Genomic DNA, 16,354 nt, shown 5'->3' with positions numbered 1-16,354 from the left:
GCTGTACCTGAATACCAACTTCTGTGATTCACGTATCAGGACATCCAGAGGACCTCTGTGTCTCATAGTTCTGCAGTCTGTCTCCATTTTCTACTCTTCCTGGACAAGCTCACACTTTTCTACATTTTACTCGATCTGTCAAATTTTTGCCCACTCATTCAACCTAACTAAATCCCTTTACAGGCTCCTTACGTCATCTTTACAACTTATTTTCCTATCTATCTTTATGTCATCAGCAAATTTAGCAATCGTATATTCAGTCCCTTCATCCAAGTCATTGACTTAAATTGTAATTAGTTGAGGTGCCAGCACTAATCCCTTTGGCACTGCATTCATCGAATAATGCCAACCTGAAAATGATGTATTTATGTCTACTGTCTGTTTCGTGTTAGATAACCATACTCTAACCATGCTAATATGTTACCCCTGACACCATGAGCTCTGATTATGCATAGAAACATTTGTACAGATTGTAACTAGTTAATATCAATATATCTCATTTATCACCATTACAATTTTCTATCACACCAAGTTGATAACTTGCCTGACTAACTATGTGACTAAAAATAAGTAGATTAATGCTTGAAGCAATGAAGGTCATCGGGTCAGGATTTTCAGTTGAGATCGAGGTCCTGATTGGAAGTGGGCTAGCCCGCAATTTGGCATCACTGACTGTTGTCAAGTTTTCTCGTCACGATCCTAACCTTGAGCCATTTTCAAAGAGGCCAGGTTGGGGTCAGATCTGCTGCCCACCAGCAGGCAAAAGATAGTCAATTGACTGGAAATTGATTTAATTAAGGGGCCTATATTAAGGCCTCATTTCCACAACGGCTGGGATTTCCATTTGGAAATGTGGACAGCTCACATTGGCCTGGACCACCACCAGGTCAAAGTGTGTGGGCTCAGGTGGGAGGGGGAAAGAGGCCATATGAAGGAGTCGTCCCACACCTGCAATGGCTGCCAAGTCACAGCTGTGGCTGCTGACCATCCCATGGAGCTGTTGCCCCTCCTGGATCATGCCCAGGCAGCTGCCTGGCATTCTCCCTCTCTGTCTTCATCTTCAGATCAGTAATCTTGGATGTTGGGGCTACCAATCTGTGAGTACTAGAGGGTCTCCCATTGGCCCTCCGGTGACAGGAGCCCACTCACCATCCCTACCTGGCATATAATTGATTGAACATTTAAAAATGCCGGTGGGCATGTATGGAACATGCCATGTGGGGTCAGGACCAGAACAAGCCCCCATGTCAGGTTCCCAACACTAGAATGAAAATGTAACCCTGAGTTCTGCATACAGCCAAACTGATCCTGTGTGGGGTAGTGCAATTGAAAGCCGCACAACTGAAGTGTGAGAAAAACAAATTAAATGCAACATCAATGACAACATTATCATCTAAACAGATACACACTGAATTAAAAAATTGACAGTCATAGTCTTACTGAATTAATTGGTTTGGTGATCCTATTTCCAAGGTTCTCCGGGTCATCGTATTCAAGCAGCACAGCACAAATGCCACAGCTACATTCAAAACACATGGTCTTTGTTCCACAAAGTTGCAGCATGAAGTGCAAGTATGGAGCCAGCGGTGTCCGTGGGTCATCTTTTGACACTATTTTGAAATATTTAGGAAATATACACTATATGTCAGAACTGTGAAAAGAAAACTTGTTAAACTTTAATGAAATTACAGCAGACGGTATTGAGCTTTTAGCTTTATGTAACCATATACCATTTAAATTCAACTGTAACTAGTAACCAGTGTTTTACAGACTCAAAAGCACAGAAGCAAGCCATTCATTCCAACTGGTCAATGCTGGCATCTAAAATGCACACAAGGTGCCTTTTTCATTCATTCACGGGCATCACTAGCATTGCCCATCCCTAGTTGCCCTTGAGGAGGTGGTGGTGAGCCGCCTTCTTGATGCAGTGCAGCCTATTTCATGTAAGAAAGGAATTCCAGGTTTTGACCCAGCAACTGTGAAGAAGTGGTGATATAGTTCCAAGCAAGGATGATGCATGGCTTGGAGTGGAACTGGAAGGTGGTGTTCCCATGCATCTGTTGCCCTTGTTCTTCTAGGTGGTAGAGGTTTAGAAGGTTTTAAAACATAAAAGGAAGTTTGATGAGTTGGTGCAGTGCACATTGTGTATACACTGTGCACCATTGTGTGCCAGTGATGGAGGGAATTAATGTTTTAGGTGGTGGATAGGGTGTTTATCAAGTGGGCTGCTGCCAGATCTGTCGAGGTTTCCCAGAATTTTCTGTTTTTATTTCATATTTCCAGCATCAGCAGTTTTTTGCTTTTATCTTAGCGTTATGGATCTTGATGAGCTTCTTGACTGTTGTTGGAGCCACATTCCAAGTAGGGAGTATTCCATCACACTCCTGACTTGTGCCTTATAAATGGTGGAAAGTCTGTGTGGAATTAGCAGGTGAGTTACTCATCACAGGCTTACATATGAACACACAAACATATGTTTTAGGAGCAGGAGTAAGCCACTTGGCCTTTTGAGCCTGCTCCACCATTCAATAAGGTCATTGCTAATCTTATTGTGACTTCAACACCACTATCCTGCCTAACCCCAAAACCCTTTGATTCCCTTGTTAATCAAGAATACATCTACATCTCCTTAAAATACATTCAATGATCTAGATTCTACTGCTCTCTAGGGATCAGATATCCACAGACTCATAACACTCTGAGGAAAAAATTCTCCTCACCTCCACCTTAAATGGGAGACCCCTTATTTTTAAACCGTGTCCCCTAGTTCTGGCCTCTCCAAGAAGAGAAACATCCTTTCAGCATTCACTCTGTCAAGTCCCCTCAGAATCTTATGTTTCAGTAAGATCAGCTCTCATTCTTCTAAACTCCAATCAATACAGGCCCAACCTGTCCAACCTTTCACCATATCATAATCCCCCCCATCGCCAGGGATTAGTCAAGTGAACCTTCTCTGACCTGCATCTAATGCAATTATGTCCTTTCTTAAATAAGGATGCCAAACTATACACAATACTCCAGATGTTGTCTCACCAATGTCCTGTACAATTGTAGCAAAACATCCCTACTTTTATATTCTATTCCCTTTGCAATAGAACCATAGAGAAGTTATGGTGCAGAAAGAGGTCATTCAGCCCATCTTGTCTGCGCTGGCCAAAAAGAGAAAAAAGAAACTAGCCGCTCATTTTTATCACACTTTCCATCACCTGGGCTGTAGCCTTGCAGGATACAGCACTTCAGATACAGATCCAGGTACCTTTTAAATGAGTAGAGCAGTTCAGCCTCAAGCACTGACTTAGGCAGTGAATTCCAGACGCCCACCACCCTCTGGGTGAAAAAGGTTTTCCTCATGTCCCCTCTAATCCTTCTACCAATCACCTTAAATCTATGCCCCCTGGTAATTGACCTCAGCTAGGGGAAACAAGTCTTTCCTGTCTACCCTATCCAGGCCCCTCATAATTTGTACACCTCAATTAGGTCACCCCCTTAGCCTCACCAGTCCTAAGGAAAACATCCTAGCCTGTACAATCTTTCCTCATAGCCACAATTTTCAATCCCTGGCAACATTCTTGCAAATCTCCAAATCTCCTCTGCACTCTTTCCAGAGCAATAATGTCCTTCCTGTAATATGGTGGCCAGAACCGTACGCAAAGTTCCAGCTGTGGCCTAACCAGCATTTTGCACAGTTCCATCATTACATCCCTGCTTTTGTATTCAATACCTCACCCAATAAAGGAAAGCATTCCACATGTTTTCTTGATCACCTTGTCCACCTGCTCTGCCACCTTCAAGGTTTCTCACTTCCTCAACCTCTCTCAATAACTTCCCGTTTATTGAATATTCCCTTGCTTTGTTTTCCCTCCCCAAATGCATTACCTCACACTTTTCCGGATTGAATTCCATCTGCTATTTCTCCGCCTGCTCAACCAAACCAGTGATATCATATGGGAAACCCCTTAAAAATTCTGTGGTGGTGGCTAGATTTGGAATAAAGTTGCCCACCTGATTTACCATCCCTGGGACCCACTGCGCATCTGTGACACACTTCAAACAACATTCTATTTGCATTCCTAATCACTTGCTGTGCCTGCATACTAACTTTGTGTGATTCATGTACCAGGGTACAAGATCCCTCTGTACCTCATAGTTCTGCTGCTTTTCCATTCTTCCTGCCAAAGTTGACAAACTGACATTATCCCACATTATACTCCATCTGCCAAATTTTTGCCCATTCATTTAACCTGCCTATATCTCTTTGCTGACCTATTATGTCCTCTGCACAACTACCTATCTTTGTGGCATCAGCAAATTTAGCAATTATACATTTGTTTCCTTCATCTAAACCATTAATATAGTTTGTATATAGTTGGGGCCTCAGCACTGATCCCTGTGGCACTCTACTTGTTTGTCTTGCCAACCTGAAAATGACCCATTTATGCCTACTCTCTGTTTCCTGTTAGCTAATCAATCACCATGCTAAAAGGTTACCCCCTATACCATAAGCTCTTACTTCGATGAGGCGCCTTGTTAACATTCACAGATTCCCCTTTATTAGTAGTATTGCTTGCTACAACCTCAAATGAGTCAAACATGCTTTCCATTTTAACAAATCATGTTGACTCTATCTAATTTCATTGAGATTTTCTAAGTGCCCTGATGTAACCTCCTTAATAATAGATTCCAGCATTTTCCCTATGACAGATATTAACTTTCTTGTTTTCTGTCTCCCTTCTTTCTTGAATAGAGGAGTCACATTTGCTATTTTCTAATCTGATAGGACCTTTCCAGATCTAAAGAATTTTGGAAAATTAAAGCCAATGCATCTAATATCTCAGTAGCTACTTCATTTAGGACCCTAGGATGAAGTCCATCAGAACCTGAGGACTTGTCAGCTTTTAGTTCTAATAACGTTCTCAGTACCCATTCCCTGGTGAATTCAGTAGTTTTAAGTTCCTCCCTCCCTTTCACCCCTTGACTCACAATTATTTCTGAAATGTAATTTGCGTCCTCAACCATGAAGACAGATGCCAACTATCTGTTCAGTTCATCTGCCATTTTCTTATCTTCCATTATTAATTCAACTCACTTTGTAAAGGGCCAATGCTCACTTCACTTACTCTTCTTTTTAAATACCTGTAGGAACCCTACTATCTGTTTTTCCATGTCTAGCTAACATTTTCTCGTCCTCTTATTTCCTCCTGCTTATTATTCTTTGTCATTCTTTGCTGTTTTTTATTTTCTGTGTAACCTTCTGACCTGCCACTAATTTTTGTAGAATTGTATGCTTTTTCTTTCAATTTGATACTATCTTTAACTTCCTTAGTTAGCCATGGCTGGTACAATTTTTCTATTCATTTACAGAATGTGGTTGGCAATGGCTAGGCCAGCAGTCATGGCCCATCCCTAATTGCCCTTAAGAAGGTGGTGATGAGCTGCATCTTGAAGCGCTGCAGTTCCTGTAGTGTAGGTACACCCACAGTGCTGTTAGGGAGGGAGTTCCAGGATTTTGATGCAGCGACAATGAAGGAATGGCAATATAATTCCAAGTCAGGATGGTGAGTGACTTGGAGGGGAACTTCCAGGTGGTGGTGTTCCCATTATTCTGCTACCCTTCTCCTTCTAGAAGGTAACAGTTGTGGTTTTGGGAGGTGCTGTCTAAGGAGCCTTGGTGAGTTTCTACAGTGCATCTTGTAGATGGTACACACTGTTGCCACTGTTCATTGGTGGTAGAGGAAGCGAATGTTTGTGGAAGGGGTGCCAATCAAGTGGGCTGCTTTGTCCTGGATGGCGTCAAGCACTGCTGATAACTCCTTCCATCATTTTGCTGATGATTAAGAGTAGACTGATGGGAGACTAATTGAATGGATTGGATTTGTCCTGCTTTTTGTAGGCAGAACATATCTGGGAAATCTTGTACATTGTAGAGTAGATGTCAATGTATGGTCTAACCAAGGCTCGATGCAAGCTTAACGTACCTTCTCTGCTTTTCAATTCTATCCCTCTAGAAATGCATCATCAGTGTTTTGTTTGCTTTTTTTAATGGCCTTATTAACCTGTGTTGTTACTTATAGTGATTTGTGCATCTGTACACATATCCCTTTCTTCCTCTACCTCATTCAGATTCTTACTTTCCAAGAGTATGTGAACTGCTTGTCCTTCCCACCAAAATGCAGTACCTCGTACTTACCTATGTTGAAAGTCATTTTCCAATTACATGCCCACTCTGCAAGTTTATTCATATATTCTTCCTCAGTATTAACTAGGCACCTCCAAAATCAATGTCACCTGCAAATTTTGAAATTTTACTTCCATTTCTGGAATCTAAATCATTGCTGTAAATTGTGGTCCCAGCACCTGTGAACATCTCTTCTCACCTTTTGCAGTTTGAGTAACTACACTTAACATCTGCTCTCTGTTTCAGAGAGTACCAATCTCTCATACACATAATGAGTTCTTAGTTTACTTTTCCACAATTACTCAAGCCAGTAAAGGGAAAGCGCTGAAAAATCGCTCATGATTGAGGTCATGACATTAATACCTAATAGAATGTTTCTTTTAAACCAGATTAAAGTCCTGTGCAAGTACCACCAATGTGTGGGTTTCAAGCATTCAGGGGAAACCCCCGAATGAATTTGTCTGATTTTCTAAACCACATGACCAAGAATTCTAATTTGTCACCTGGAAGACCTGAGGTTCATGTTATTCAAAGAACCAGAGGCTCTCAAGTCAATATTGCATAGACAGGATAAGCCAATAAGGTTCAGGAACAAACATGGGAAGCTGCAGGAAAAGACAAAGAAAGGAATAGGCAAGCATTTAACTGAGCAGTTCAGGAAGAAACAGCTGAGCTGAAATGGAACATGGCAGTAATGGAATCAAGATATGACAGTCTCAAAAATCAATCTGCCAAAATAAATTCTGCATTACAGGGAAGTCATCTAATGCCTTGAAGGAGACATTGCATAGGTCACTAGGGCTGGCAGACAATGCTGACAATATATAGTGGAAAAGATTACAGAATATATTATAGACCTGATGAAAGATACAGGCCAGGAGTGGAAATTCAAATCCCTCTGATTCATAACCTTAGGTTAACCAAAATCAAAAGAGAACTAAATGTGTGGATCTGTACAGTAATCTGTAAAAAAAAAGCTCTCTTTACTGGGGTCAGAAAGACATTGGGAGAAATTTTTAAGGTCAGCGGGCAGGCTCGGGTTCGGCTGGGGGATAGGCCACCGATCACCATCGGCCCCCAAGTGCGATTTCATGCTGGCTGGCCACTTAACGGCCAGCTAGCATGAAGCGTGCACTGAGAAGTTCAGCACTGCTGGGGTGGGGAGCGAGAAGCCGGCAGAGACTGACATCAACGTGGGTGAGCACTGGCAGAAAACTCCCTGAAGGCAGAGATCTGCCTTAGGGAGCTGAAGACCCAAAAAATCAGAAATAAAGCTTTGAAAAGCAGAAAAAAAATGTCCAAGCATCCTAATCAAGCATCTGAAAATATATATGATGAAAATGCTGCCAACGCCATCTCACTCGATTTCACATCAGATCAGGTCGGACACGTGCCCGCCCAATCAGTGTAAAATTCTACCCATTAAGTTGAGGAGTTAATCGTAAAGCACAGCCAGAATGAAAGGATTGAGATGACACTAACAGGAATGGATGACCAAGCAAGCAGCAATGTTCCACATCTCTCCAACAATTCCAGTAAAGCACACAAAGTGCATCAAATGTAATCGAGGACTGCTTACTAATACCACGATCTACAGTGTCCAACAAAACTTCCAATCTATTCTTTGTAAAAGCCCAACCTGCTCATTTCTTAGACATGGGGCAGAATTTTACTCTGATAGGGCGTGCGCCGCCTGACCTGATCCGACATGAAGTCGCGCAAGATGACGTCGGGCGAGGTCATCCTGCACTCGCGCAATATTTTGGTCAGCGGGCACACGCATAAGTCAGAAGCGCACCCTCCGTCAATTAAGAGGCCTATTAAGGTCATTAACGGTGCAATTGTCTTTAATTTTACGTTGCCCGTCCAACCTTAAGGTTGGCAGATGGGCAAATCAGCCGGGTGTCCTTTATATATTTCATGAAACCTCATCCAAGGGTGGGATGAGGATTCCATGATGAAATATAATAAAAATAAAAATTGGTGGACAGCTTTTTCCTGATTGGAATGCTTGGGCATTTTTTTCTCTGCTTTTCAGAACTTTATTTCTGATTTTTCAGCTCTCTGCCTTCAGGGGGCTTACTGTCAGTGCACACCTGTGCCCTTGTTGACGTCAGCGCCCACCCTCTTCCCGCCCCCACCCCGGCAGCACTGAGCTTCTCAGTGCACACTTCATGCTGCCTGGCCGTTAACTGGCCAGCCAGCATGAAATCGCAGTCGGGGGGCCAATCGTGGTCAGCGGTCCGATCCCAAGCCGATCCCGGGCCCCTCCAATCGTGCCCGCCCGCCGACCTAAAAAGAAAATTTAAAGTGTAGCTGCATGCACACCTCTCAGTGCTTCCAGCCCAGGACTGCTGCACAGAAGGCATGACCCCGAAAGGCAAGAAGACTGGCACCACCCCCGACCCGATTCAGTGATGCATCTCTGGGACACCTTCTGGACACTGTTGGAGCCCACCGCAATGTCCTCTCCCCACCCCCCCACCACTCCCCGCTCTGGCTGCAGGAGGCCCATCAGTGTCATCAATCTGGATTGAGAGTCGGTGGCAGTGGTACTCAGTGCCAACACTGCAGAGAAGAGGTACAGAAGAGATTCATCATCCAGTACAGAAAGAGGATGAATGATCTTATCCATGCAGCCAGGGTAAGGCAACCATCTCATCACTTTAATCTCACACACTCACAAGCCCAACACAGTCATTGGCATCTCACTCACTGCCAGCTCAGGGGGCATCAGCACTCACTCTCTCACACACACCCTCACATCTCCACCTGGCCTCATCTCCTCTGGAGACTGCCTCCTCAGCCCTCACCCTCTTGAGGCCATTTGCATAGATCAACATGTATTCCAACACAGACCATGAGATACCCACTTTCTCAGTATGTTCTAGCCCTGCAGCCTCTTCCCTTGCCTGAGGCCACTTCTCCCCCTTCCCCAAGCAAGCCATAGCCCTGCAGCCATTGAAAAGCCACCCCCACCTTATGGCTAGTCTGGTAAGTAGAGACCTGTCCATTAGTCCCCCTAAAAGTGATGTGCTGCCTGCAAAGCCTGATGCTGATGACCGCAAGTGCTGCCTGAAGCAAGGTAGGCAAACAAGCCTCAAAGTCCCAAGCGAAGTCTAGCTCACCAAGTGCACGTCAATTATGTTCAGTTGTGAAACACGTCGGTGTGCAATCAAGCTGACATGCTCGGATGATCCAGTAGGAGGATGAATCTGGTAAGGCTGGGTGTATGATGATATGCAGATGTATTGCAATAAAGTTCCCGACATGCAGTGGCAGGAAATGCAGCTCTCCATTGACAGGCAGAACGAATGATTGCAAACTGGTTTCACAACGTCATGAAACTGAGTTTTGGCCTTCCAAACATATCGTTTGCTTACTGCCGCCAAGACACCTGACGCCAGCGGACACAGAAAATTCTGTGCCCACTGAAGGCAGGCAGGAGCAAAGTGGTATTGTCACTGGACTAGTAATCCAGAAACCTGGGGACCCAGGTTCAAATCCCACCATGGCAGATGGTGGAATTTGAATTCAAAAAGTCTAATGATGACCATGAAACCATTGTTAATTGTCATAAAAACCCATCTGGTTCACTAATGTTCCTTAGGGAAGGAAATCTGCCATCCTTACCTGATATGCCCTATTTGTAACTCCAGACCCACAGCAATGTGGTTAACTCTTAAATACCCTCTGAAATGGCCTAGCAAGCCATTTAACACTCAATAAATGCTGGGCTAGCCAGCGACATCCCTATCCCATGACCGAGTAAAAAATAAAATCCATCCTAAGTCACTCGCTGGACTAGAGTCACACATGGGTCAAACTGGGAGGAGTGACTGGGCTCTTTTTCTTATCAGTTGGGGTTTTCCTTGGAAATTTGGCAAAGGGGTTAAGTGGGTGTAGCTACTACAGCTGAACATTTTGTCATAGTCGCATATCTGAGCAGGCACATGGAGGGTGTGGTCTTTTGCTGAGTCATCAGTTTGATTGAATTCAACTTCACAAAATGCCATGGTGGGATTTGAACTCACAACCTCTGTGTTGCTAGTTCAGCTGTAAAGGCGCTACACTGCCATATCCTTTTGCATGCACATTGTTCTTGAGTCAAAAATATCCTGGGGCCAATTTTCCTCTCCTTTCTGCCCGAGCTCCATAAAGCAAAGCAGAGGAAAAAGGGGTAGATAGCCATTACATGAGGATTCTGCCCCCTATACATGTCCAGAGATGCCCGACAGAAGGCAGAAATGTTGGGCTATGCTAATGAGGCAGGAATGCCCCAATAGGATCTTCAGTCCCATCTCCCAGCAGGCATACTATGTGGGCATCATAAGGATGGGTGCTCAAAAAAACAGGTATTAGGCCTTGTGTATGCCCACCTACCCTCACAAGAATAGGGGCTACAGGCAACAAGGCCAAGGAAGAAATTTTGTAGGCTTCAGGGATCAATGAGCTTTGTGGCCAGCTGGGAAATATAACTAATCATAATCATAACTGTGAAGAGGGTACTCAGTAGAGCACATATCTCTGCATTAATACAATTAATACAATTATGCAGCTCTTCCTTGAGGTTTTCCCCCGCCTTGCTGATGTAACTACAAAACTTTAAAAAATAATTTTATCAAGAGCTTCCATCTCACCTGAGGTGGCTTCAGCCCAACTCACATCCAACAACCTGCTCTGAAAACTCTGCTCACACTTTCACAGCTGTGACAAGTTCCATCACAGCAACTGAGACAATCCACAACATTTTAAAACAACCCATAGCTTTCTAAAATAAAGTCAATTTACCCTATCTCCCAATGTTAACAGATCCTTTAAAAATTTCCAGGTTCCAGGTTCGCCAAAAATTAATCGCTTGGTAGTGCAGAACTTGAATATTGCTTAAGAAGGAGACATGCTATTGAAGCTGAAACAGAAAAACCTGGAAAAAATCAGCAGGTCTGGCAGCATTGGCGGAGAAGAGCACAGTTGGCATTTCGAGTCCTCATGACCCTTCAATAGAACTAAGTAAAAATAGGAAAGGGGTGAAATGTAAGCTGGTTTAAGGGGGGGGGTGGGTTGTTGGGACAAGCAGACAGTGATAGGTGGAGATAACCAAAAGCTGTAACAGACAAAAGAACAAAGACGCATTGAAGGTGGTAATATTATCTAAAAGAATATGCTAATTAAGAGTAGAAGACAGGACAGATAAGGTACAGATAGCTCTAGTGGGGGTGGGGGAATAATAAATGGTAGAAATTAACAATGGGTGGAAATAAATTTAAAAATAATGGAAATAGATGGGAAAAGAAAAATCTATATAAATTATTGGGAAAAAACAAAGAGGGGGAAGAAACGGGAAGGGGTTGGGGATGGAGGAGAGAGTTCAAGATCTAAAATTGTTGAAGTCAATATTCAGACCGGAAAGCTGTAAAGTGCCTAGTCAGAAGATGAGGTGCTGTTCCTCCAGTTTGCGTTGAGCTTCACTGGAACAATGCAGCAAGCCAAGGACAGACATGTGGGCAAGAGAGCAGGGTGGAGTGTTGAAATGGCAAGCGACATGGAGGTCTGGGTCATGCTTGCGGAGAGACCGAAGGTGTTCTGCAAAGCGGTCACCCAGTCTGCGTTTGGTCTCTCCAATGTAGAGGAAACCGCATTGTGAACAACGAATGCAGTAGACTAAGTTGAGGGAAGTGCAAGTGAAATGCTGCTTCACTTAAAAGGAGTGTTTGGGCCCTTGGGCGGTGAGGAGAGAGGAAGTGAAAGGGCAGGTGTTGCATTTCTGCATTTGCATGTGGAGGTGCCGTGGGAGGGGGTTGAGGAGTTGGGGGTGATGGAGGAGTATCAGGGTATCATGGAGGGAACAATTCCTATGGAATGTCGACAGGGGGCGGTGAAGGGAAGATGTGTTTGGTGGTGGCATCATGCTGGAGTTGGCGGAAAGGCGAAGGATGATCCTTTGAATGCGGAGGCTGGTGGGGTGATAAGTGAGGACAAGGGGGACCCTATCATGTTTCTGGGAGGGAGGAGAAGGCGTGAGGGCGAATGTGCAGGAGATGGGCCGGACACGGTTGAGGGCCCTGTCAACTACCATGGGTGGAAAACCTCTGTTAAGGAAGGAGGAGGACATGTCAGACTCCTTTCAAGCGAAGCAGCATTTCAGTTGCACTTCCCTCAACTTAGTCTATTGCATTTGTTGCTTACAATGCGGTTTCCTCTACATTGGAGAGACAAAATGCAGACTGAGTGACCGCTTTGCAGAACACCTTCGGTCTGTCCGCAAGCATGACCCAGACCTCCATGTCGCTTGCCATTTCAACAATCGACCCTGCTCTCTTGCCCACATGTCTGTCCTTGGCTTGCTGCATTGTTCCAGTGAAGCTCAACGCAAACTGGAGGAACAGCACCTCATCTTCTGACTAGGCACTTTACAGCTTTCCGGTCTGAATATTGACTTCAACAATTTTAGATCTTGAACTCTCTCCTCCATCCCCACCCCATTCCCGTTTCTTCCCCCTCCTTTTTGTTTTTTTCCAATAATTTATATAGATTTTTCTTTTCCCACCTATTTCCATTATTTTTAAATTTATTTCCACCCATTGTTTATTTCTACCTTTTATTATTCCCCCACCCCCACTAGAGCTATCTGTACCTTATCTGTCCTGTCTTTTACTCTTAATTAGCACATTCCTTTAGATAATATTACCACCTTCAACACGTCTTTGTTCTTTTGTCTGTTACAGCTTTTGATTATCTCCACCTATCACTGTCTGCTTGTCCCAACAAACACCGCCCCCCCAAACCAGCTTACATTTCACCCCTTTCCTATTTTTACTTAGTTCTGTTGAAGGGTCATGAGGACTCAAAACATCATCTGTGCTCTTCTCCGCCAATGCTGCCAGACCTGCTGATTTTTTCCAGGTACTTCTGTCTCTGTTTTTGTTTTGGATTTCCAGCATCCGCAGTTTTTTGTTTTTATATCTGTGCTACTGAAGCTTTTTGTCATCAAGCACTCATCAAGACAGATGCAAAAATACCAAGTTTCAAAGGAAATAACAATTTATATTGCATGAGAAAAGGATGCTGATTAGTTGAGAAGTGAACTCTGGTTGGTTGAGGCATTGCCAAGGGGAATGGACCAGGGGATAGCTTTCCTCATGCTTTTGTTTAAGTGAAAAAAGGCACAATGCCTGCACATATTCTGTTTGAAGAGGACAGGCCTCTGCTTATGAATGTAGGTATGAAAAATAGGTCCCATATACGAAAACCTCAGGGATTTCATTCTCCTAGAGGAATTCAAAATCTCACTCCCCCTTTCCATAAAGATCCATGTTGAATAGTAGAGTGTCTCCAAAGCCAGACAAGCAGTGAATATGGCTGATGGTTATTAGTTCATCCACAAACCCTTTTCCGATGGAAAATCCTTCCCTAGTCACCTCCAAAAATCTAAAAAGGATAGAAGGTGGGGGAGTAATGGAAAGTAAGCAGAAGGGGCAGGAAAGTAAAAATGGAAGCACAGGTATCCATCCTCAGACTAAAATTGAAGGTGCTGAGAACAGGAGTGATGTTCGAAAGCCTGTGTGTTTTCACTGTAAGGAAGCAGTTCACCTCTGAGCTAACTGCTGGAAACTAAAGGATAAAACCATAGCTTTTGCTGGGGTACACCAGCTCAGTGCAGGCCAATGAGGGTGTAAGGAACAGTGAGGATGAGCTAAAGGGAGAAGGAACCCTGGATGATTCCCAAATTGATCCCTTACCACCAGCTTGGCCAACACTGAACTGCTAGCAACACTTGACACCGTGCTGTCTTATTTAGATGCAGAGCAGAGAGGAGACTTAACAAAGCTTCTCGCAGCATTTAAAGAGATAAGTAGGGACAAGCCAGGATGTTCTAGGTGCTGTAGATGTCAGAGAGAACCCTCCTATAAAACAAAATCCTTTTCACCTAACTCCCAACGAGACTTTGCATTGATTACAGAAAAGTTAATACAGTGACTAGAGCTGACTTGTACCCTATCCCCTGCCTGAGAGACTGTATTGATAGAAGAGGAAACTCTATTTATATCATCAAAATAGTTTTGCTAAAAGGGTACTGACAAGTTCCCTTAACCACCTGGGCTAAAGAGATCTCTGCTTTTATCGCACTTAGGTGATTTAATCTAATGCCAAGCAATGCCATTTGGTTAAGAAATACCTCAGTCACCTTCCAAAGGCTGATGAACCAGATAGTGGCTGACTTGCACAACTGTGTAGTATACCCGAATGATCTGTTAGTATACAGTGAGACCTGAAGAGACCACCAAAATCAGCTAGAAGCCCTATTCCAAAGGCTGCAGTCTCCTGACTTAGTGATAAAACTCACAAAAAGTGAGTTAATTAAAACTCAGGTAACTTACCTAGAGCATGTTGTGGGTCAGGGGCAGCAAAAGTACAAGCACTGATTGATTTTTCCATTCCCAAGGCTAAACAGGAAATGATGCGATTTTTGAGGATGTGTGGGCTCTATTGCAAATTTGTCCCTAACTTCAGCACATTAGCCACCCCACTGATAGATTTGCTACAGAAAAAGGCTAAGGTAGAGTGGTCAGAAAGGTGCCAAATAGCTTTCAAGAGGCAGAAAGCCATGCTGGCAAATGAATTGGTGCTGGCATTTCCAAACTTTAACCAACCCTTTAAAGCGGCAATTGATGCTAGTGACATAGAGTTAGGCACAGTGCTGCTCCAAGATGATGAATAAGGCATCGAAAGACTGCAAAGACATTGAACATACACCAAAAGACATACTCCACTGTTGAGAAGGTCTGCTACTTGTCCTCAAACACTTTGCAATATATGTCAGGAATGAATGTAGAGAAACCGAAGTCTACGTAGATCACAACTCATTAACATTTGTGGAGAAATTCAAAACACATAATGCAAGGCCACTCTGATGAAGACTGCTATCGCAACCATTTCACTTGAAGATTACACACATTGCAGGAAAAAATAATGTGATAGCGAATGCCCTGTCTATGGTTTAAATCAGCAAAACCAACCCAAAACTGTGGACAGTGGAAGACTGATTACAGACAGTACAGAATGCAGCCGCTGTGAGTGATGTATGCATGAATGAATGCTTGAGAATGAATGTGTGTCTATTCCTTTTCTTTTTCTGAAAGAGCTGTAACAAAATGCCTGCCGCATTTCATTTGCCCTGGTGGGTAGATGTTATAAAACCAGGGGCCAGAATTTTATGGCCCGCGGGTGGGTGTGCGCCTGACCCAAATGAGTCTAAGATCATGCAAGATGACGTCGGGCAAGCATTCCAATGTCATCGTGCACTTGCGTGATATTTCACTCAGTGGGCGCGCGCAAAAGTTGGAAGGGCACCCGCCGACAATTACGTGGGCAATTAAGCCCATTAACGGCCCAATTGAAAGCGATTTTTCATGGTCCGTCAACTTTACGGTTGGCAGATGGGCCAATCAGCCAGGCGGCCTTTACATTTTTGATGAAACCTCATCTAAGGACGGGATAAAATCTCCGTTAGGATTTAAGATAAAAAGAAATATCTGGGGACTGTTTTTTTTAATGATGTATGCTTTCTGGTGCTTGATTGTGCTGCATGGACATTTTTTGCAGCATTTTTGTACTTTCTTTTACTCTTTGGAGGTCTGCAGCTCCCAGAGGCAGTTGTCTGCCTTCAGGAAGCTCATTGGAAGCGCTCAACAGCACCCATGGTGACATCAGCACCCGCCCTCTTCCCGCCCCCACCAGCAGTGCTGAGCCTTTCTCCGGACGCATTTCACGCTGGCTGGCCATTAATTGGCCAGCCCTTCCAACTTCGGGCACACCCTACTATCAGAAAGGAGATGTGCCGTCAGAAAGTGGACCACTAGAACAAACAGCTTAAACAAGTACAAAAGGCCCATTCCTTGGAACTACTCACAGACATCCAGACATAATCTGTTTATTCAGGTGGGTGCAGTTTGATTGGTTAAACTCATCACTTTTGACATGGACTTTGGCTTAGAAGGGGTTCCACTGACCATATAGCCTGATCACTTTAGGAAATGGACCCCAGCTGAGGAGGGGGGTCTCCATCCCAAAACATTCAGACAACTCACTGCTGTGAACAATTAACACATAAACAATGGACCTTTGAGGTTCTGCTTCTTAATTTGGTGCCCAGCTCCTCATACTGACTAAGCAGAACCT

General features: G+C 43.9%; 1 protein-coding gene across 3 annotated transcripts in view; it reads right to left on the bottom strand.

The window, feature by feature from the left end:
• LOC121276712 (xanthine dehydrogenase-like) overlaps positions 1-16,354 on the bottom strand; it is a 182,550-nt gene that overhangs the window by 139,419 nt on the left and 26,777 nt on the right. For all 3 annotated transcript variants that reach the window (XM_041185259.1, XM_041185261.1, XM_041185260.1), the window contains one exon: positions 1,441-1,610. In XM_041185259.1, coding sequence (XP_041041193.1) covers positions 1,441-1,610 — 170 coding nt within the window. The remainder of the gene's footprint in view (positions 1-1,440; positions 1,611-16,354) is intronic.

Source organism: Carcharodon carcharias, chromosome 4 (genome assembly GCF_017639515.1).
Source record: "Carcharodon carcharias isolate sCarCar2 chromosome 4, sCarCar2.pri, whole genome shotgun sequence".
NCBI classification, from domain to species: domain Eukaryota; kingdom Metazoa; phylum Chordata; class Chondrichthyes; order Lamniformes; family Lamnidae; genus Carcharodon; species Carcharodon carcharias.
This window is presented reverse-complemented; position numbering and strand designations above follow the sequence as displayed.